The sequence below is a fragment of the Notamacropus eugenii genome, chromosome 3 (genome assembly GCF_028372415.1).
Source record: "Notamacropus eugenii isolate mMacEug1 chromosome 3, mMacEug1.pri_v2, whole genome shotgun sequence".
Lineage (NCBI taxonomy): Eukaryota > Metazoa > Chordata > Mammalia > Diprotodontia > Macropodidae > Notamacropus > Notamacropus eugenii.
In genome coordinates, this window is record NC_092874.1 from 376116483 (window position 1) to 376140218 (window position 23736).

General features: G+C 38.4%; 1 protein-coding gene across 3 annotated transcripts in view; it reads left to right on the forward strand.

The window, feature by feature from the left end:
• Positions 1-23736, forward strand: part of PCSK5 (proprotein convertase subtilisin/kexin type 5) — a 602002-nt gene that overhangs the window by 209212 nt on the left and 369054 nt on the right. For all 3 annotated transcript variants that reach the window (XM_072597475.1, XM_072597476.1, XM_072597477.1), the window contains exons 6-7: positions 9882-9970; positions 22625-22797. In XM_072597475.1, coding sequence (XP_072453576.1) covers positions 9882-9970; positions 22625-22797 — 262 coding nt within the window. The remainder of the gene's footprint in view (positions 1-9881; positions 9971-22624; positions 22798-23736) is intronic.

Sequence of the window (23736 nt, forward strand, 5' to 3'; positions counted from 1 at the left end):
CATTGGAAATGTGGTTTCATTCCAGTTTTGAGGGTATACTCCCTTCCTTATCGTTGCTCATCTTTAAGATTCCTAGCACTTTTCTTCCTTCTAACTCAAGCTGAATAATTTATCACTCAAGTTTGGTACAATGTATTGTCATCAATAGTAATAGAAGAATAAAATTCCATCTACCTCACTGAGCAGCTGACTAAATAGGATCATAGCTTTAAAACAAAAAAAAAAAGTGATGCAGAAGTCCTCAGCAGGCATTCAGGCTCTGAGACTGCAAAGCATGGGCAATCAGAAATTGTTGCTTGAAATGAACTTTAGCAAAAATTTTGTTCAGCCATTTTTCAGTCATGCCTGACTCCTTGTGACCTCATTTGGGGTTTTCTTGGCAAAAATACCAGAGTGCTTTGCCATTTCTTTCTCTTCTGAGGCTAGATTTGAACTCATGAAGATAAGTCTTCCTGACTTCAGACCTGGACTCTATCCCACCCACCTGCCCTTTTAGCAAATATATATGTAAACTTTTATATTCTTCCCTTCCCTAACCCTTCTGCATCTTGTGCAAAATGGTTTTACAAATAGATTTCAGTTAAAAGGCAAAACTGGGCTCGAACACTTTTTAGATAATGGATAAGCAATAATTATTGACCCTACCTCATGTGGGAATGACACCAATATTAGAGAAATATGTTGGGAAATGATTCTTTCACATCATGCCTTTCTGAGTACCAAGAAAGCTGCTTTGACTCTCTCCCCTACAAATGATTGCCACCCACCCAGGCTGTTCCTTTGGGTTATTGATTGTCAAACTGAGCTCACAAGTGACCTGGAAATCAAATCTGATTCTAAGTTCAACATTCCTTCTGTGCTTAGACATCTTTGTGGACAAGCAAGTGTTGTACTGTGGAATTCTTAGTCCCCTATGTCCTTGTTGGCCCAAGGATAGAGACTTGTGATTTTATAGATAGAGGGAACTGCTAGATGAGGAAACTCTTGACCAATGTTGGTGGCTCTCTTCTTTACAATTTATGTTTTTAGCTGCCTAGGGTCACATAATATGTTTCAGAGGCAGAACGTGAATCTAGGTCTTCCTGGCTCTGAAGCCATTATCCACTCTGGTATGTGCCTGTCAAGTCCTCGTTGCTGTTCATGACCCCAAGGACAAGTCCATGGGGATTTCTTTGCAAGGATGCTGGAGTGATTTGCCATTTCCTTCTCCAGTGTGTCCCATTTTATTTTTCAGAGTCTTGGATCATTGTGATGAGCAGACAGATTTCAGAAAAATCTGAAAGACTTACATGAACAGATGCAAAGTGAAATGAACGAACCAGGAAAACACTGTACCCAGTATCAGCAACTTTATGTGATGATCAACTAGGAATAACTTAGATCTCAGCAATGCAATGATCCAAGACAAGTACAAAGTACATGATGGAAAATGCTATCCACATCCATGTAAAGAATAGATGGACTCTGAAAAAAAATGAGATAAGGGCTGCTTTAAATATTTTTGAACATGTAGGTCCTTTCCCCTTTTTTAATGATCTCTTTGGGATACAGAGCTAGTTGTGGTATTGCTAGTTCAAAGGGTATGTACAGTTTGGTTGCTCTTTGGGCATAGTTCCACTGATTCAACACTGTTTCTTAGCCAGTAGCAGATAGGTTTGACAGTTACTGCTTTATAATATAGTTTGAGATCTGGTATTGTTAGGCTACCTTCCTTTGCATTTTTTTTTCATTAATTCCTTTGATATTCTTGACCTTTTGTTTTTCCAGATGAATTTTGTCATTATCTTTTCTAGCTCAATGAAATAAATTTTTGATAGTTTAGTAATTTATTTTACAAATAAGGAGCTGAATCAAATAGGGATTAAGTGACTTGCCCAAGATCACACAGGTAATAAGACTGGATTCAAGCTCAGATCTTCCTGACTCCAGACCCAGTGCTCTATCCACTGACCCACCTCGCTACCCTCCAGTCCTTATTAGGAAGTCATAATTAGCCTCTCCCTGCTCTCTTATGTCTCACATTCAATCTGTCTTGTTATCTGTTCAGTACTACTGCCACATTGTCTTCTTTATACATATGTATGTCACTCCTCTGCTTAAAATTCTTCCCTAACTTCCAGTGACCTATTGAGTAAAATGAAATTTCTTTAGCCCATCATTCTAAGTCATTAAGCCCTCCACAGTCTTGACCAATTCAACCTCTCGATACTTATCTCATATTACTTCCACCCATGTACATCATGATCTACGACCTCCATGTATATACCTTGTACTATGCCCTTATACACACTGTCCTCAGCTTCACCTGCTGAAATTTTATCCATCTCTTCAAATCCACTATAAATACTACCTCCTTCTAGGATTATAGGAATTACAATTGGAAACAATCTTTTGAAATCATCTAGTTCAATTCCTACATTTTGCAGATGAGAAAACAGACCCAGCGAGGTTAAATGATTTCCCCTGAGTCCCATAGCTGGTGTCTGAGGTTGGATTTGATCAGTAAGTAGCAGATCTTTGAATTAAATCCAGGTTTTCTGTCTCTAAATCTTGTGATGGATCATTTTGGTTGTTCAGTCATTTTCAGTTGTGTTTGGCTCTTTGTGACTTCTTTTTTGGGGGGGTAGGATTTTGTTTGCAGAGATACTGGAGTAGTTTGCCATTTCTTCTCCAGCTCATTTTACAGATAAGGAAACTGTGGAAGTCAGGGTTAAATGGCTTGCCCAGAATCACACCTCTTGTGTCTGGGCTGAATTTGAACTCAGATTTTACTGATTCCAGGCCCAACACTTTATGCACTGTGCCACCTAGCTATCCAGGTGGATTGTACCATGAAGTTTTCTTGATTCTCCCACTCTGTTGGGACCTCTTCCATTGGACCTTATGTTATATGAGTTTTTTCCTCCTTCATCAATTTATCAGTCATCAGTAAACATTTATTAAGTTTCTACTATGTGCCAGGTGCTATACTAAGGACTGGGGATATGAAAAGAGTTAAAAGATAGTCCCTACCCTCAAGGAGCTTATAATCTAATGAAATAACCTGCAAATAAATATATACAAAGCAAACCATATTCAGGTTCATAATTCAATTATAATTATTAATTGTATAAATAATACATTTGTAATATGTTAATTAGAATATACATTATAATTATCAGGCACTAGAATCATGTGGCTATCTTCTAGGCCAAAATTGTAATAAGATTCGAATCTGTCTACAATCTGGTTTTCTTAAGACTTAGGGAATGTGATTTCATGCTAAATATCTGTTATTTTTATTGCCATCTCTTGGAAGCCTTGGTTAAAGGCTTGTGAAAAAGACAATGAGGTATTTTAAAAGATGATTTATTAAACAAATACAGAATTCTGGGAAGGAGGGAAAGAAGGAGAGAGAGGAAAAGTTAACTATCAAAATTCTATTTGTTGTGATTGTTTTTGTGCTTTTGATTTCATTGGTTGAGAAAGTGCTAGTGAGGAAACTCCCTTTATCAATCAGTGCAAGATGGAAACTATCTACAACTAAGAGTCTCAGTCTCTGTGGACACTGAGAAGTTAAATGACTTGCCCAGGGTCACACAAGCAGGCTATGTCAGAGGCAGGGCTTGAACCTAGGACTTTGCTACTCTACTGTCAGTTCTCTCTCCATCCTCTAGGCTACACCTCTTATTTAGCTACATTTATCTGAAAGCTAGGAGTTTGTAGCCAGGACTCTCTTCTCGACCCTCCTGGCTTTAGAGTGATTATCAATAGTAACTGTTGCTGTTTCCCTCCCAGCCTGATGTCTTTCTTTTTCTTTGCCTGAAAGGGGCCATGCCCTGGCTGCTTCTTAAGCAAGCCTATTCAATGAATGGATGTTGCCTCACCCTAAGTGAGTACCTGCAAAGACCTTGGCCTAAAGGGCCCAAGGTCTCCCAGTGCATCTTGGGTCATTTCCAGTCATCCTGATGAATATCTGGTCACTGGATTCAGATGGCTCTGGAGGAAAAGTGAGGCTGCTGACCTGCACAGCCCTCCCTCACTCAAAACAGAGTCAAGTGCAAGTCATGTCATCATTTCTCTGATGACTTGGTCTTCTTCAGCAGCGAAGGACGAACACAAAACAAGGAGTTTGTAATGTCTTTTGTTTTGGGGGGGAAAGGTACCAGAAATCTACTTTCCATGTCCTCCCCACCTTCTGCCACCCAACTGTGGCCAGGCTTTCTATATACTAAGTCCCAAATGGCTCCAATGCTCTGGGTCAGCCTGTTCCCCAGAGGGTAAACACCCTGAATGAAATCTTTTTTGTTTGTTCATTCCCGCTAAAATAGCATCCGTGATACAGCTGCTGTTGACTGCCCATTTTCTCCATGAGTTACAAATGAAAGGAAAATTTTTCATTCACTTGAACTTCAACTGGGCTGAACTGTTATCCTTTTGTTCCATACCCTGTTTTAAATCCAAGTCAAAACACTGAGCCAAATGAGTGCAAATTGTAGTATAAATTTTTTAACACAGATGACTGGTACTTTTTTTTCTGTGAGAAATGATCATTGTCATCTGAAGACTGTGGGCTGTTTAAATACCTTGGAGCCAGCATTTTGGACCTGTTATTACTGCAGATTGCAATATACTACTTAACTGATGTTTAAAATGCATGAATCAGCAGCCGAGGCTGGGAATCAGATATTTGCCTTTTTTCACAAAACATGGTACCCTCATCAGCATAATCCCATGCCAGAGAACAGCATGTATTGAGGCATCATGTTGTAATAAACAGACTGAGAGATGAGTACCAGCTGTGCCACTGGTTCAATGTGTGACCTTAGTTATTTCATTTAACTCACCATTCCCAAACTTTCCAAATAGGAAGACCTCTTTTTTGTTTTAATATAAAACACAATTCCGAGGAATCCTTCTTCCCTATAGTGATTGTGCTGTTTAAATCTGTTGACTGAGAAAATACATAAAGATAGCTATTGTATAAATAATTGAAGCATCTTATATAGACTTGAAACTAGTGCAGTTATCCTTTCCACACTGTGACTTTCCCTGTGGTGGTTTTGTTATGTCATGGGTTGGCATAAGAAGTTAAATGGGAAATTTGGAGGAGTTTTGTGGAGACCACAGATGACACATGAAGGCCAGATGACAGACAAAGTTTAGAAACTCAGAAATGCATAAAATATATGTATAGTATTGTATAATATCAACCTAAATTCTACAATAAGTTACTGTAAACACCTCATAAAAGAAAAAAAAAAGAAATTCAAATTTCTTATGTGGTATGGAGGGCCAAAGAGTTTTATGTGGATTTTCTAGATCATGGGACACTGAGTCTGTAACCCTGTAATGTGAAAGGGATAACTCCTAGGTCATCTCCAGTCATCCTGATAAATATCTGGTCACTGGATTCAGATGGCTCTGGAGGAGAAGTGAGGCTGGTGACTGTGTACAGCCTTCCCTCACTCAAAACAAAGTCAAATGCAAGTCATGTCATCATTTCTCTGATGGCATGGTCTTCTTCGGCAACGAAGGACAAACATAATGTACAACATAATAGTAATACATATATGAGGTATATTACTTATTTAGTCTACAATAAATATGCTTGCTTACTTATGGATTTGCATCTTTGGGGCAGCTAGCTGGTGAAGTGGATAGAGTGCTGGTTCTGGAGTCAAAAAGACTCATCTTCCTGAGTTCAAATCTAGCCTCAGATACTTACTAGCTGTTTGATCCTGAGCAAGCCACTTAACTGTTTGCCTCAGTTTCCTCATCTGTAAAATGAACTGGAGAAGGAAATGGCAAACTACTTCAGTATTTCTGCTGAGAAAACTCCAAATGGGATCACAAAGAATTGGATGTGACTGAATAATAACAACAAATGTGCTTCCCTTGCAAGATTTCTGTGACAAGCCCTTCTTGAAGTATATCTCCCACACATTTGAAACCACTAAGAAATGTCACTTAATATCCTTAAGATTTCATCTTATGAAGAGGCTGGACAAGATGACCTCTAAGGTCCCTCCAACTCTAAATCTGATTGCAAGATATGGGCTTAATTTCTCTGTAATTCAGTTTCCTTATCTGTAAAATGAGAGCATTCACTTAAATGATCTAGGTTCCCTTCCAGGTGCCTTTCTTTGAGGACAGAACTTTTTGAAATGTCTTCTCAGAGCCATCTCCTCTTACATTCATTCATTCAACAAATATATGTTGAGTATCTACCCTGTAAGATGGTCGGTAAATAAGCATTTATTAAGCTCCTGCTATATACTAGGAACTGTGATGCACTGGGGATAAAAAGATAGACAAAAGGTAGTCCCTGCTCTCACAGAACTCACTGTCTAAGGGGAGAGACAACGTGCAAATGACCATGTGTAAGCAAGCTATCTACAAGATAAATTGGAGGTGATCAACAGAGGGAAGGGGGATCAGGAAAGCCTTCTTATAGAAAGTTAGCTGGGTTGTGAAGAAAGTCAGAGAATCTAAGAAGCAGAGATGAGGATGGAGAGCATTCCAGGCATGGGAGACAGCAAGAAAGAATGCCCAAAGTTAGGAATAGGAAGTTTCTTGTGTAGGGAACATTAAAGAGGACTGCATCTCCAGATAGAAGATTATATGGGGGTGAACAAGGTATGAGAAGACTGGAAAGGTAGGAGGGGGCCAGGTTGGGAGGGGCTTTGAATGCCAAATAGAGTACTGTATATTTAATCCTGGAGATGATAGTGACTCATTGGACTTTATTGAAAAGAGAAGTTACATGGGCAGACTTGTGCTTTAGGAAGATTAATTTGTCAATAGAGTGGAAGATGGATTGACAATGGCAGAGACTTGAGGCAAAGAAACCAATCAAAAGGCTATTATGATAGTCTAGGCATGAGGTAATGAGGGCTGCACCAAGGCGGTGACTTTCAAAGCAGAGAAGAGAACGTAGACAAGATATGAAGGAAGAAATGGCATTTGAGGATTTCACCTAAGTTGTGAGCCTCAGAAACTGGGAGAATAGTGGTGCCCTCAACAGTAGTAGGGAAGTTCGGAGGAAAGATTAGTTCAGTTCTATACATAGAGAGTTTAAGTTGTCTGTGGAAAATACAGTTTGAGATTTCTCTCGGGAGGTTGGAGATGAGAGTCTGGAGGTTAGAAGAGAGGTTAGGGTGGGATAAATAAATCTGAGAATCATCAACATAGCAATAATAATTGAATGCACCAGAGCTGGTGAGATCATCAAGAGAAAAGAGAAAAGTGAGCCAGGACAGAGCTTTGGAGAACAATGACCATGGTTATTGGGCATGACCTAGATAATGGGAGATCCAGCAAAGGGAAAGGAGAAGGAGTGGTCAAACAGTAAGAGAAGAACCTAGACAGAAAAGAATCTCAAGGAGAAGAGGGTGATTGAAAGTTTCACAGGCTGCAGAGAAATTAAGAAGGATGAATATTGGAGGAAAAAAAGGTCATTGAGTTCAGAGGTCATTGGGAAGTTTGGAAAGAAGAGTTTTCGTTGATTAGTAAGGTTGGTTGGAAGCTGGATAGCCCAGAGCTGAGAAGAGAATGAGAGTAAAGAAAATGGACACATCTATAATAGATGACTTTCTCAAAGAGTTTAGCCACAAAAGGGAGGAAAGATGAGAAATGATAGCTAGTGGAAATGAACGGATCAATTGAAGGGTTTTTTTTTTAGCATAGAGGAGACATGGATATGTTTGTAGGCTGTAAGGAAGCAGCCAGGAGGCAGGGAGACAATGAAGATAAATGAGAGAGTGGGGGTGATCAAGAAGGCGATGTGTGGGAGAGGATGGGATGGAATGAGAATGCTTACGCAGGTATAGTGGTTATTCTTGATAATGAGTAAAGCCACATCTTCATTTAGGACAGAGGTGAAGGAGGAGATAGCAGCTGAAAGTATCTGGAGGTAAAATGAGAAGGAAGGGAAAGGAGAGAATGACCTTAATTTTTTTTCAGTAAAATATGAAGCAAGGTTCTCAGTTGAGAAGGTGGGAGGAGAGGGAGACATGAGATGATTAAGGAAGGATGAAAAGATTTGTAAGAACTGGGGTGGTGAGTGAGACAGTGAGTTAATTAGGCATGAGTAAAAAGGATCGTCTTGTCTCAGTGAGGGCCTAATTCAGAATATGTAATATAAATTTGTAGTGGACTCAAGTAACAAGATTTTGTGATTTTCTTGAGCTTTATTCAGCACCACACGAGTAGGAGCGACAACAGTGGATGGTGGGAAAAACCCATTTGGCAAGCCTTTCCTAGGTGCTCTGGAAATCAGGGATGAATAAGACATATACCCTTCCCTTATGGGGTTTTTACTCTAAAGAAAAGGTCAGTCTATTGGAAATTTTTATAAAAATATTTTATAAAATATATATTTGTTTTTAAAATTATGATTAAAATATGTAAGTGCCATAAATGTGGTATAGAATGTAACAGGAATTCAGACAAGGGAGAAATTATTTCTGACCTTAGAGAATCAAGAAAGGATATGGAGATAGTAAAATTTGAGGTAACCATGGAGGATAGATATGATTTTTGACAACTCAAAAAAGGAAAGGAGGATTGAATTCATTCAGCTAGAGGTAACTATGTAAGTAAGGGATATGTTTAGGGAATATAGTCAGTCCAACTTGGCTGGAGCACAGCGAAATTATTAAGCTTTAGTGGGAGATAGGTCTGAAAAATTATGTTAGTACAAGATTGGATAATACCTTGACTGTCAGGTGGAGGAATATAAACATTATCCAACAGGCCATGGGAAGTCCAAAATTGTTAATAAGGTATAGGTTTGAATATTTCATCCTTGCTCAAAAGCCTTAAAATGGCTTCCTTATTAGGGATAATATAAATATAGTCATATTATTCTGTCATTTAAGACCCTCTAAACTCTGGTTCCAGTCCATTATTCCAGGCTTATTTCACATTACTGCTCTTTATGCACTCTAAATTCTAGCCCTGCAGTGCTACTGGGTGGTTCCCTAACTTAAGATGCCTGACATCTCTGGCCACTTTGCATCTGCAACAGCTGCTCCTGATGCCTAGCATACACTTCTCATTTCTATCATTTAGATCACTTTTCTTCCTTTAGGGTTTAGCTCAGGTGCTGATTCCACCATTAAGATTTCCCAGATTTGCTCGTCTCAAATTTTCCTAGAGCACACTTTGTAGATTTCTCCTTTGACCGTGTCATTTCTTGCCCCCAAATTGAATGTAAATTACTTGAATTCATGTGTCTTGCTATTTAATTTTGCATCTCTGGTGCCTTTCACATAATAGGCACTTAATAAATGTTTTTTTTAATTGAATCAAAGATTTTTTTCTGCAGGGAAATGATATTAGACTTTGTGTTCAAGGAAGGTTAACATAACAGAGGGTTGTGAAGTAGTAGATTGGATGAGAGACTGGAAGACAGAGTAGTATTTTGAAGTATTAGTAATAAAGTACAAAGAATTTGCTTAAAGCCAATAATCTAAAATATGGAGAAATACTCATTTGATCTCAACACCAATCAATTAGACAATCAGTATTCCTTGATTGTTTATTACATGCTCAGCACTGTGAAAGTTACAGGATGACACAAAAGAGGAATAAATGCAGTGATTCCTGCTGTCAAGGAGATGACCTAAAGAGCTCCCCTGTCAGCCAATCAATAATCATTTACTAAGTGCCTACCCTGTTTATCCAGGGACAGAAGAATAATGAATAAGAAATGCAACGCAATGGGATTTGGTGCTAAAATCGTGTGGTAGAAACCATTAAGTACTCCTTGGGTCTGGGACTTCCAGAGGTAACCAGAATCCAAATTGTTAAACTCAAGTGGTATCTACCAATCAATGCCTTAGGTCCGTGTGGATGGTGTTACTTACTTTAGAAAAATGTGTGTGTTCTGCCTGCAGACATGGGACCCGTTGTGCTGGGGAAGTGGCAGCTGCAGCAAACAACTCACACTGCACAGTAGGGATTGCATTCAACGCCAAGATTGGAGGTATGTGAAACACAGTTGGATCAGCAGAGAAAGAGAACCCAAGTACCTTTTTTTTTCTTTTTCCTTTTTTTGCTGAGAGGCATTCAACAAGCTTTTCAAACAGAGGTAGAAATGTGTTTGCATAACAGTCTTCAGCTGTTTCCAAGGATAAAATGGTCCTGATACGCGTGTGGTTAAAAGCAATTAAAGCCTTCAGGGGTGGTCACTCAGAAACTTGTCTCTGAAATTGGCCTAGGGATTGTGTGTGGAGGTAGTAACCTTGACCTTGTAGTGCTGAAACATTACATCTGGTTCTTGGGTGGGAAGTATAAATAATAAGCACACCAGGCAGTTGCCTCTCGGTGGAAAGATTTGGTTTGGAAAAATCTGTCAAACAGGAGGAGTATTTAATTGACCCTTCTGCTCCAGCTTTACAGAGATGACCATTTATTTTCAGCATTAGGATCACAACAAACAAATACAATAAAATATTTATGAATTATTCAAGATTCCAATATTATGTGTTTGTTTAAATATTTTAAACCTGGGCAAGCCACTTAACCCTGTTTGCCTCAGTTTCCTCATCTGTAAAATGAGCTGGAGAAGGAAATGGCAAACCATTCCAGTGTTTTTGTCAAGAAAACCCCAGATGAGGTCACACAAAGTCAGACAAGACTAAGACAACCGAAAACAACCACAAACAACAAAAGTGTCACGTTGGTCCACATATAGCTCACATCTCTTAAATGACATCTCTTTAAGAAGAATAATTTGTTTGTCTTTGTGTCAATATGTCAAGGACCAGCGATTTTGTAGTTAGGGTACCTGCTTTTAGAAAGGTGGATCAGCCTTCCTATTTATAGTTTATAGCCTTAGAGAGTTGTCTGAAACTCAGAAAGGTTAAATGACTTGCCCATAGTCATCTAGTTATTAAGTATTAAAGGCAGGATTTGAACCCAGGGGTTTTTTATTCTAAATCTCTCTTTCCTCTATGCCGTGCTCAATTCTGTATATGTGTGTGTATATATATCTATAGATATATAGATATATAGATATAGATGTCCTGAAGGAAGAAAACAAGGAAATATGCAGAATTACAACGATAATAACTTATTAGATAACTTATTAGAAAGAAACCTATTCATTTTCTAGAAATCAAAAAATGGTTTTTAGCATGCTATAACGTAGCAGATCACATTTATATGACATTTTAAGGTTTTGAGAAGAACTTTCTCCAACAACCTTGTGAGTCAGCCAGTAAAATATGATCTTCATTTTACAGATAAGTAAACTGAGACTCTAAGATATTAGCTGATTTTTCCATGATCAGAGAGATAGTAAGTATCTGAGTTCGAATTTGAATCTAGGTCTCCTTACTCCAACCCACTTTCTACTATGATGCATTGACATCAAAATGTTCTGATGTCCTAATAAATAAAAGGGAAATAAGAAGAGAGGAATCCTTAAGAATGGCCAAAAACTTGGAAATTTGTTTTCTTCTTAATTGAAGAGGAGCTTAACAGAGATGAATTATTCTTTCTTATCCTTCCTTTTTCATTTTCCCTTCCTCCTCCACATTATTACTTAGTTCCTAGAAGAGCTCTCCCTCAGTTTTAAAACTTTGAAATTCCCCAAATTAGAATCTCCATGGAATCCCTCCTGCCCATTTTTCCATTCTGTGTCATTGAACTCTATGGACTTCTATCTCTGCAGCTGTTAAAATTGCAACACTGGGATCATGTGTCTACAACAGTCAACAAACATGTACCAGGCATTGTACATGACCAGTACATACAGTATAAATACAGAGCAGATGGTAGGTGATGTCAGAGAAGAAGGCATTAATAGCTGGTATGACTGGCAAAGACCTCCTGTAGAGTTTGGGACTTGAGCTGCGCCATAAAGGAAGCCAAGGAGAAAAGAGATGAAGGTGAAGAGAGAGAACATTTTAGGCTGGGATACACAGCCAACTCAAAGGCACAGAGATGAGAAAATGAATGTCATGTATGAAGATTAGCAATTAGGTCAACATAGTTGGGTGGTAGAGCAAATGGAGGGGAATAATGTGCAAGAAAGGTAGGAATGGGCCAGGTTGTGAAGAGCAGTTGCTAAAGAGAGGATCCTTAAAGAGAGGTAAAAGGGAACCATGGGGGTTTATTGAAGAATGGTCAGACCTGAGCTTTAGGAAATCACTGGCAGCTCAGTGGATAAATGGGAGCAAGGAAAGATTTGAGACAAGAAAACCCATTTGAAGGCTATTGCAAATGTGGGATAATGGGAGACTGAATCAGGCTGTCTTTAAGAATGGAGAGATGGTGACATCTGAGAGCACGTTGTAAAGGAAGGAACTCTGAGCTTTGACATTGGATTGAACATGTGTTGAGTGAAACCAAGTAGTCAAGGATGATCTAGAATAGTGAGCCTGGGTGAATGAGCCTGGGTGTTCTCAACAATAATAGAGAAGTTGGGAAAAGGAAAGGTTTTGAGGAAAAGATAATAAGTTTTGTTTTGGACATGTTGAGTTGGAAATGCCTATGTAGCACTGGAGCTCAGGAGAGAGATAAGGGCTGGATTTATAGATCTGGGGATTATCTGCGCAGAGATGATAAGCATGAAGCCAAAACTCCAATCTCAGGAAAGGAGCCTCCTGGGATCTCTTCTCAGTATCCATACTTGGGGCTTTGAGGGAAAAGGGAAAGCCAAAGGAGCTTTCTTTCTTTAGGCAGTCAATGCAAATTAGAGAAATGTGCCTTGCTTAATTGAGCTACTTTCATAGAGCCTCCATGGTCGTTAGGGAGCTGTTGTAACTACTCTTGCTTCTCATGGAGATCATTAAACCTTTAAGGTTCAAAAGGTCATAGATCTAGAACCAGAGGAAACCTCAGAGGATATCTAATACAAATAAGGAAATTGAGTGCCCAGGAGATTAAGTAACTCACCTCAGGGTTACACAGATGCTAACTGAAAGAGTCTGAATTTGAATTAAGGTCCTCTGGCTCCAAATCTAATATTCTTTGTACTGCACCAGCTTGGGCTGGTGCAGTGGATAGAATGCCAGCCCTAGAATCAGGAAGATTCATCTTCATGGAATCAAATCTGGCCTCAGATACTTACCAGCTATGTGACCCTGGGTAAGTCAGTTAATGTTGTTTGCCTCAGTTTTCTCATTTGTAAAATGATCTAGAGAAGGAAATGACAATATCTTTGCCAAGAAAACCCCCAATAGGGTAACCAAGAGTCAAACATGACTGAAATGATCGAACAAACTGTAGGAATGCTAATAAAAGTCTGATTTAGACTTCACACAGCTGTTCTGCGAAACAGATATGGAGGAAACTGGGCTCCAGATTTGGACCAATATATACGTGGAAAGGTTATTGGAAACACTCAACCAAATCAATATAAGTTAGTGTGAAATGGGTTTTGTTTTTTAGTGGTGAGTATTAATTTTTCTGAGAGTCTGTGAGCTAAAGAAAGTGGGGCATTCCAATATAGTGGCATCAGCAATAACCCAATCAAATATAAAGAGAGACGTGGGAGCAAAAATATAAAAAATCACATAGTTCATTCCCTATGGCCTAGCCTAAAGCTTTGTAACACACAGGAGCCCCCTGGGGGTAGGGATATATGTTTGTACATGTGTATGATAAGAAGGCTTATATAAGTCAACCAAGTCCCATGATTCTAATTTATTTTGGGGTGTCAGTAGACAAAGGGCCTTGACAAAGAAGTATTCCATGAGGAGATAAATATTAGCCAAAGATCAGGTGCACACCCCACATGCACATGGACCCTTCCTTGAGCTCCCCAACTCCCACACATTTACACTTATATACTTCTCCAGTTCAACTGAAGAGGCAAAGATCAAGTCAATCAAAGCAATCTGTACACAGCTGCTATTCCAGGAAAAGGTTGTACTTCATAAACATGGACCTTCTTATGCTGTGCTGTTTCTTTCCTTGGCTGATCCAGTCTCATTCAGGGCTTTGTGGTCTGGCATCTCTACAGAGTGATATATTAGAACTGTTAATCTACAAGATGCGTATCTGAAAGTGGGGAGTCTCCCAGCCAGTGTGAGCAAGTACAAGATTTTCTTTACAAACCCTTTTGACAGCCATGAGTCCCTACCCTCCTATAACTAAGTGGCAAAGCAGATGGAGTACTCAGAGTCAGGGAGATCTGAGTTCCAATCTTACTTCAGAACTTTACTATCTGCATGTTCAGGTTCAGTTTCCTCATCTATAAAATGGGGAGGATAAAAGCAGCTATACCTCACAAGGCTGTAGTGAGGACCCAATGAGAGAACATGTAGAATGCTTTGTAAATTATAAAATATTATGTAAAGGTTAGCTATCATTATGTATGTGGGAATAGTAAGCATTATTTAATTAATAAGAATAATGACAGATGGAGGGTTCTGAAGAATAAGATCCTAGATTCAGAGCTACGAAGGACCTTAGAGGTCATACATTTCAAAAATTGCATTATATAGAGAAGGAAACTAAGACACAGACGTTAAGTGACTTGACCACAGTTACATAGCTCATAAGTTTCTGAAGCAGGATCAGAACCTAGGTCTTCCCGGTGACAAACTCAAAATTCGATCTGCTTTTCCACATTTCCTCACAATCGTAGAATATGAGAGCATTTAGGGTTAGGGTTAGGCACCTGAAGAGCTTAAGCCAAATTCATAAGTATCCAGGCCACTTTTGGGGATTGGACTCATGAAGGTAACACAGTAACCAAAGGCTGTACTAGCCCTCTTCTCTCTATACCATGTTGCCTTAATAGAATCCTACAGATATTCCTTGGAACACTGTGAGGTCCATTCTTCCTAAACCATTGGGCTTTCTCTTCCTTATCTATTGGGTAATATATAATAAGTCATATTTTTTCCCTAAGGTTTGACATTTCTACTTAAGGCACATTGGGCAAGATAACCACCTCCCTTATCCCCACCCTTGAGCCTCAGTTTTCACTTCTATAAGGAGAGGGTTAGAATAGATGGCCCTCAGAAGTTCCTTCCAAAACAACAAATCTGTGATCCTATGATCTTCATGGCATATAATGATTTCTAATCTACCAACTCATTATCTACTCTATTTCTTTTGAAGAAGGTATCCACTTCTATTGCCATCTTCCAATCATGTTATATCCCAGAAGGTTTTGGTGATACCTGTGAGGTCGAATTTACTTCCCTTGTGTTAGGTTCTCCAGTTCACTCCATTACCCAGATTCTCTACATGTGCTGTTGTTCAGTTGTGACCTCATCTGGGATTTTCTTGCCAAAGATACTAGAGTGGTTTGCCATTTCTTTCTCCAGCTCATTTTACAGATGAGGAAACTGAGACAAACAGGGTGAAGTGACTTGCCAGCTAGTATCTGAGGCCAGATTTGAAAGAAAATGAGTCTTCCTGACTCCAGGAATTTATGGCACTCCATCCACTGTGCCACCTTGCTGCCCCCTCTACATGTATAGAAACATTTTTGGCCACAAACAATTACTATCACTCTTCCAGGATATTATCTCATATGAATTTCTGGACCTCTCTGCTGGTATTCTTCTACTCATTTCAAACCTATTATATCTACCATAGTAGAATAAGGAAGAGAGTCTTGACCTGTTATTTTAGTGATATATGGAACTCATGGAGAAGGAAATTCCTTCCACCTGTGCAGATTGACGCCTCTTCTGCTACTTATAATCTTAGACTAAAACTCTGAGAGATTTTGACTTGCCCTGAGTCTATGGTCAGTATGTGTCAAAGGTAGGCCTTGAATCCAGGTCTTTTCAGCTCTTATAGTCAGTGATCTATCCAGCATGACATGTTGCCTCATATAGTAGGGAAATGGGCAAATTTTTTAACTCTCCTCCATTTTCATTTTAAAGACCTCTAGACCAGGAGCACAAATATATTCTCATTGACACTTAGGGTCATGCCACTCCTTGTCCTATTCCCTACCATAATTTTTAAAAATATTTCATTTTTATCTTTTTTCTCAATTGCATGTAAACAGAAAATTTTAGCATTCACTTTTAGAATTTTTGAGTTTCAAATTCTCTCTCCCTTCTTTCCTTCCTCCTGCTCATGCTAATGAGAGTTACTTGATTAGGGGAGTCTTGTTAGATAAGAGTTAAAGATCTTCCCCTGCCCATTAATAGGCCTCAGGTGGAGCCCATTAAGGGAAGTTTGATTAAGGGAGGCTCACATCTTTTGTTAATTCTTAATGAGGCACTGGGTCAGGAGGGTCGTGATGCCCTCCCAATTTGAAAAGTGTATACTCTGAGGGGAGGGTTTGTTTTGGGGGTTTACACTTTGGAAGAAGGTTCATGTGCCAAATGAGACTCTGGGTAGCCATTAAGGATCCCCTGCCCCCCCCCCCCCACTCCCATTTGAAACCCAGACTTCTGGTGCTTCTCTGTATGTATGTAATGGTGAGAAAATTGGATCTGTCTTTTGATCTGTAATGTATGTATTCCTTATGGTCAGACAGTTAGAAGCCCTGCCTGTTGGTATTTATTTCTCTGTTTGAATTTTCTCTGTTGGTATTTGTGATTTAAGAAGATTGTTGATCCCTCAAAAGTTGCTTTCCTTTTAGAAAAGCAGATTCAAGAACCTATGCTAGCCAGCCATCCCAGATGTGTCAGGGTGCTTGCTGCTACACTGCCCAGAAGATAGAGATTATACTTGTACAATCACCTAACATCATTTTCTTAATCAACTATTTATCTGACATCTTTTCTTTTGAATCCTATTCTGATAATTGGTAGCAGTTTTGAAAATGCCACCTATGCCCCTAAGTTCTTCTGTTTCTGATCTACTGTTTCTTAATACCCAGAAGTGCTTTTGTCCCCCTCCTTAGTACTATCATTTGTTCTTTCAAAAATCCCTTGAAGTGAAAAATTTTTACCAGATACAACTGATAGATTATTGTTCATTGCTCTAAATTTACCCAAACCTTGAGAACATCATCACACTCTGAAAGTTTCCGCTTGTTGTTAACTGGTAACTTAGTGTAAAGCAGTAATCTCATCCTCTGGGTTGGCAGAGGTACGAATGGGTTATCCTTATAGGATGCTATCATCTTTGAAAAATGAAGTGAAATCCTGGCAGAGGAAGTTAGAAAAGGTATCCCACCAAAAAAGACAAAGGCCTTCCTGCTTTACTGTGGATAACAACAGGGAAGGAGTAGAAGCTGTTTCATTAGTCGCCTAATCAAAAGTTGCCTAACATTGTGCATTCATCTGCTTCTGGGGATTCCTCCTCATCCCTTACCATTGGCTCTGTTGGAAGCTAGTAAGTAGAATGGCTGATCCAATTTCTGTGTTCTTCCTTAAAAAGCTCAACTAAAATAAATTTATGACTATGACTTACTCATATTTATGAAAACAAGGACATTCTAAATTGGGTGAGTACAATATAATAACATGAGATGTGAATACACATGTCTCAGTTTGGGCTGGAAGGGACTTCAGATGTCATCTATTCTTATCATCTAATTTTTCATATGAGTAAATTAATAACCTAAAGATGTTAAGACCTGCCCAGTTTCACATAAGAAATAAGTCATAAAGTTGAGAATTATATTGAGGTTTCCAAAGCTGTAATTCTTGCTGGGTCATGTTGGTGTCACTCTGTTCAAACACCTTTCATCTTTTGGGGACTTAAGTCTTTCATTTTTATATTGCTTAAGATCAAGGATCATTCTCTTTTCCAAAATCAAACTGTGAGAATTCAGAAATTGTCTGTCTATATGTCTATATCTATATCACCTACATGTGCACATATACACATATTTGTGGATATGTATGTGTGTGTGTATATATATATAGGCATATGTGTGTACATCCTATACCACCCCTGCATTGTACAAGCAATAAAAACTAAAACTTAATGCATGACCCAAGTAGGGATTAAGCAACATAGAAACTAAATTCAGCTATTCAATAGATATTCTAGGTGTTAGCATCCTGACCCTCCCCTCTATCCACCTATAGAGGAACCTGGATCTTATCTGAAAAGTATATTGGACAACATGTCCTTTCCACTAGCTATAGAGGAAACTTGCTAACTGTACTGGTTTTACTTTAAAAAACAAAACAAGACAAAGCTAAGTCAGGCCAATGATGTAGGCCAATGAGCTCCTGGGGCCATTTTTGTCTTCTTTTAGTTAAAGATTCCCCATATTGTAAGTGAGAAGAATGAAGCTGCATCAGCACAAAGCTGGGCTTATCTCAACAGCCTTGCTTGAGTCCTGGACCACCAGGGTTTTGTTAATACTTTCTCTCTTCTTTTCCTTTCTTGGGATACAGATATCACTTGTCTCTTGACTGTCCCTAAAGGTCTTTCCTCCCTCCCGCCTTCCCAGAGGACTCATATTAGCTGTAATTTATTGCAATTTGCTCTGACCTCTGCAATCCCAGTTGATTAGTCAGTTGATGAGTCCCATTCTCTGTTGCCAAGATGACACAGGGCAAGTGTACATCCGTATTACTGTAGTTTCATTCTCAGTTCAAGTAATAGTCTACTTAATTGTTCCTTGCTAGTGACTTAACACTCAGATGGTCTCATTTGGCCTGCTTCCTCCTTTTGGGGGGGTGTCCAGGTTCCTTGAATTTGATCTCTGGGGTGGCCTTCCCCACCACCTTGTGGGCTCTTCCTTCGACTAAATATCTAATATATCTAAGTAGCTTTCCCCACTCTGGTACAAAACAAGCTAAGCCTCAATATAGGATTCTTAGACTCTTGGACCAAACAGGCATTTTTGCCCCCTTATCTTGGCCTTGGAATATAGTATTAACCATCTTAATCTATATTTACTCACATACCTCCTTTTCCCACCCCTTACTAGGAGTGTGCTAGAGTTCAAGCCAGCAGCCAATTGTTTAAGTTTCAATATGAGCATCTACACCAGCAAATACTACACTACTTTTTTTTCAAGAACACATAATTATTACTTTTTCTCAATAATTAATTAATTAACAATAAATGATTTATTGTTTTGTTGATTGACTTGAGAAAATGTTAATAATGTAAAAAAGACTTAAAAGCATGTCTTGTATACATTTTTGAAGGAGAGCTGGTGGTAAACATCTGCCAACGCCATAACTGCCTTAGCCCACCGACTCTGGGATTATAGAATCCTAGGATCTCAGAATTAGAAACAACTTTAGATGTCCTCCATTCTAATCCATGGTTAAGAAGTTATACTCCCTTTTATAACATCTCTGAGAAGTGGCCATGCAGCCTTCTCTTAAAGACCTGCAGTATGTAGAAATCACTCCTTCAAAGATAGCCCATTCCTGTTTTGATTGTCTTTTTGAAGATTTAATATAAGGAAGATCCTCACGAACCTCGACCCATTATAATTTTGTCCTACTGAACTTAATTAACAAGTCTCTCCCTCTTTCACATGATATCTCTTTACCCCAGATTCTGGAAGACCACTGTACTATCTCCCTTCCTCCCCAACTTCTCTAGGCTAAGCCTACCTACCTCTACTCTGGATTTGGTGCATTACATTATGCCATCAAGCTTGGATAATGTGCTAGGGATTTTTTTCCTTCTTTTTTTTAAAAATTATTTGTTACAAAAAATTACTGGCTAGGTAGGGGAATGATAGAGACAGCTAAGTAGCACAGTGGATAGAGCACTGGACCTACAGTCAGGAAGAACTGATTTGAACAGCCTCATCCCCTTACTAGCTCTGTGATCCTGAGGAAGTCAATGTCTGCCTGCCTCAGTTTCCCCATTTTGCAAATGGGGAAAATGATAGCACCTACCTCCTAGGCTGTTGTAAGGATAAATGCAATAATATTTATAAAATGCTTTGCTATATAAGTGCTATTATTATGTTTAGAAAATAAGGTAATATTAAAAAATAATTTTAAGAAGAAAAATGAACCCCAGTTCCATCAGCTAATCTGTGCATGGAATGATTTCACCTCTCCTCCTGACCTCATTATAGCTTAATATTGACCTTCTAAATGTTTGTTATCCAGAGGTGAATACATCTGGTCTGATCAGATAGGTTCTGACTAAAGTAGAAAACAGCAAGACTACAACTCTTTTGCTCTGGGCACTGTGTTGCTATTAATACAGCCTCAGATCACATAAGATCTCGGATTGCCATGTTTGATTAGATAGTTTTCTGAGTAGCTACCTGGTAAAACAGACATTTTAGACCATTTAATGGTCATCTTACAAATCTACAGCAATGGTTCTCAACTCGATATTGCAAGAGGTTTGTAAATCCATATGTGGAACAATAAATAAACAAACGTACTACTGTTAGAATGTAAGATTCTGATACTATTTTATTTTTTAATTCCCTAGGGTGCAGAGCATAGTACCTGGCACAGAACTTGTGTTCAATCATTTTTAGTCATGTCCAACTCTTTGTGACCCCATTTGGGATTTTCTTGGCAAAGGCACTGTAATGCTTTGCTATTTCCTTCTCTAACTCATTTTACACATGAAGAAACTGAGACAAATGGGGTTAAATGACTTGACCAGGGTCACACAGCTAATAAGTGTCTGAGGCCAGATTTGAACTCAGGTTTTCCTGACTCCAGGGCCAGCACTATATATCCACTCCACCAGCTAGCTACCATCTAGATAGCATGGAACAAGTACTTATTAAATGCTTAATTGGTTTCTTCTATAAGCTGAATAATTAATCTGTATTATCATTTTTCAAAAATGATACAATTTAGTTTTAAAGCATTACTCAAGAAGTACTTTTATCATTAGGTATTTTATCCGCCAGTAGATACTTAAATTGCAACTGCTACCAAGTGAGACTCTAAGAAATTTCTTGACATTTAAAAGGTCCCCTTGATGAAATTGGTAACCATGTATCTATCCAGATAGTGTTGAATGATAGATAGTCTACCTTTTTCTGTAACCGTGACAGATTTTGAATATTTAAATCAGCAAATATCTGTTCTCTGTTGTATGTGGAACATTATTCTATAAGTTAAATGCTAATACCGTATAGTGGGGGAGCACTGGAGCCAGGAGCCTTCATTTGGGTCCCTAATGTCTCCTCTGACATTTATTAGTTGTATTACTGAGAGGCAGCGTGGTGTAGTAGAAAGGAAGCTGGATTTGCAATCAAACAACCTTGATTTCAAGTCAGGCCAATTAATACTGTATGATCTTGAGTAAATTACTTAATATTTCTATTAATCATTTTCCTTAATTAACTTCTTAGTTTCCCAATATGGGACTAGATGATACCTTGGGTCCCTTTCCACTCTATCTGTATGATCCCTTGGTCCTTGAGCCTATCTTCAACCACCATGTCTTCATCTTTAAAAATAATTATTAAGAATTGAATTATTTCTTTGGATTGTTGTGAAGACAATACTCTTAAATGTGGCTTTTTATCCTTATGATTTCCCCGATCGGTGCTATACATGCACATAAAACTTTACAAGGACATCCACATCATTTATCCTTTCATGACTTATACCCCTTGTTCTCCCTCTCCATCCATAAGTTGCAAGATGCAGATTATTTTAACTAATTTATATAATTAGATTTAGGGCAGGAATTTTGAACCCAAGCTATGGAGGACCTGAACATACTTACTGTTATTAATTTTATGCTTGAGTTTTTATCAGACAGTAAAGTGGATTGAGCTGGACCTGAAGTTAAAATTGCCTGAATTCAAATCCAACCTCAGACACTTATCAGATGTATGACCCTAGGCAAGTCACTTAATCATTCTCTGCCTCAGTTTCCTTATCTGTAAAGTTAGGATAATAATAACACCCACCTCCTAGGTTGTTGTGAGGATCAAAAGGCTTCGCAAGCCTTAAAGTGCTATAGAAATGCTAGGCATTATTATTATTTTCATTGGACAAAACTCAGTTATATCCTACTGGGTGAACATGATCTTTTGAGAGATTTAATCTAGAAGATTTTTGAATATGCATGAATCTTTTTCTCCCTCTAACATATAGAGTCCTAAAGTTATAAATTTAAAATGGTAAAACTTATTATTGAAGGTATGTCTTTACATGAATTTAAATCATTAATTTAAATTTTTTACATATCATTTGATTGAGAAAAAAGGCTGTTATATTAATTCATTAATAGCAGACATGGTTCTTTTAATGAAAATGAAATTAAAGCAAATATGCCTTATTCTAGCATATGCCATATTCCCTAAATTCTCTGTGCCTTGGTTTCTCCCTCTCAAAATGGTATTGATGATAAGTCCCACCTGTCCAAGAGGGGTATGCTGAAATGAAGATTAATGACTGAACATTGGCCAAATCCTATGAGATTCTTTGAAGGAAAGTATTTCATGAAATCAGAGTATTATTATTAATTACTTTATTAGCAAATACACCGACAGTGAAGTCGTATTTTAAGATTGTGTCAGCCTTCCAGGTTTGGAGGTAGCATGTTATGTGAAGGCTTTCCAGATTCTGTGGGAATGTTAAGCCTTGAATTCTTAATAGGAAAATATGAACTTGGGTAATGTCACCAAAAAGGAAAACAAAACATGTGAGGATTTCTCTAGTACTTGCAGATAAAGAGATATTTGTTTTTCCTTTCCCAAAGAAAAAGTCAGTCACTTGAGTACTTCCCCATGATTTTATGCTTAGGAGCTTTGGATACTATCATGGTTTTTCCTTTTACTTTCTTATTTCTATCGAAGGTGTGCGAATGCTAGATGGAGATGTAACAGATATGGTCGAAGCAAAATCGGTTGGCTTCAATCCCCAGTATGTGGCCATCTACAGCGCTAGTTGGGGTCCGGATGATGATGGCAAGACAGTAGATGGACCTGCTCCTCTAACCCGGCAAGCCTTTGAAACTGGTGTGAGATTGGTAAGTTTTTGTTTTTATATCTTGTCACCATATCTCTTTGTAATACGTATAGGTAAATTTTATATATGCATGTATGTACACATGTATACATGTATACACATACATACACACACCATAGCTTAGCACAATACTGTCTTTTGTATATTGGGAACTATGTATCTATACAGATAGTGGTTGAATTATAGTCTATCTTTTTCTGTGACAGTGACAGATTTTGAATATTTAAATCAGCAAATATTTGTTCTCTAGTATATGTAGAGCATTATTCTATAAGTTAAATACCTGTACTGTATAGTGGAAGGAACATTGGAATCAGGAGACTTGTTTTGGGAAAAATTTTCAAATTTTATTTTGTACAGCATCTCATCCTCCCACACATATTGTGGGTTAAATTGATTCATAGGAAACAGAGACGTTTGTCCACTGGTTTACTGATGAAAGACCACGTCTTTGGGATCCAATAATTCTCATATGCCCCCTTTCCTTCAGTGGGAATTAATAGTAATATTTACTCCACTGAATTTTTCAATTGTTTTTCTACTGTAAAACCGTACTCACACAATTATTATTGCAATTATAATAATCACAAAGATTCCCTGGGAGATAAAATAGTCAGCTAAAGAAATGATAACGTGATCCAGGATTTGGTAGAGAAAATGGAATATCGATTACACTTTGGAGTCAGGTTATGTTTGTCACCCTAGTCTATGTATGAAGTAAGAACTCTAAGAAGTCCTTCCACAGAACTAGAAATAATGAGAATATTAGATCAAACGAGTTCCAGGCTTTTCAAACAGAAAACCCCGCTTTGGGGTGAGAAATTGGAACCTTTGGAGGGAGAAGTGTTGGAGATAAAGGAAATGATAACACTTTCACTGTTTCTGATTGAGGATTCCACGATAAGGCTGTCTGAGAGAATCTCAGTTTCTTTCTTTAACC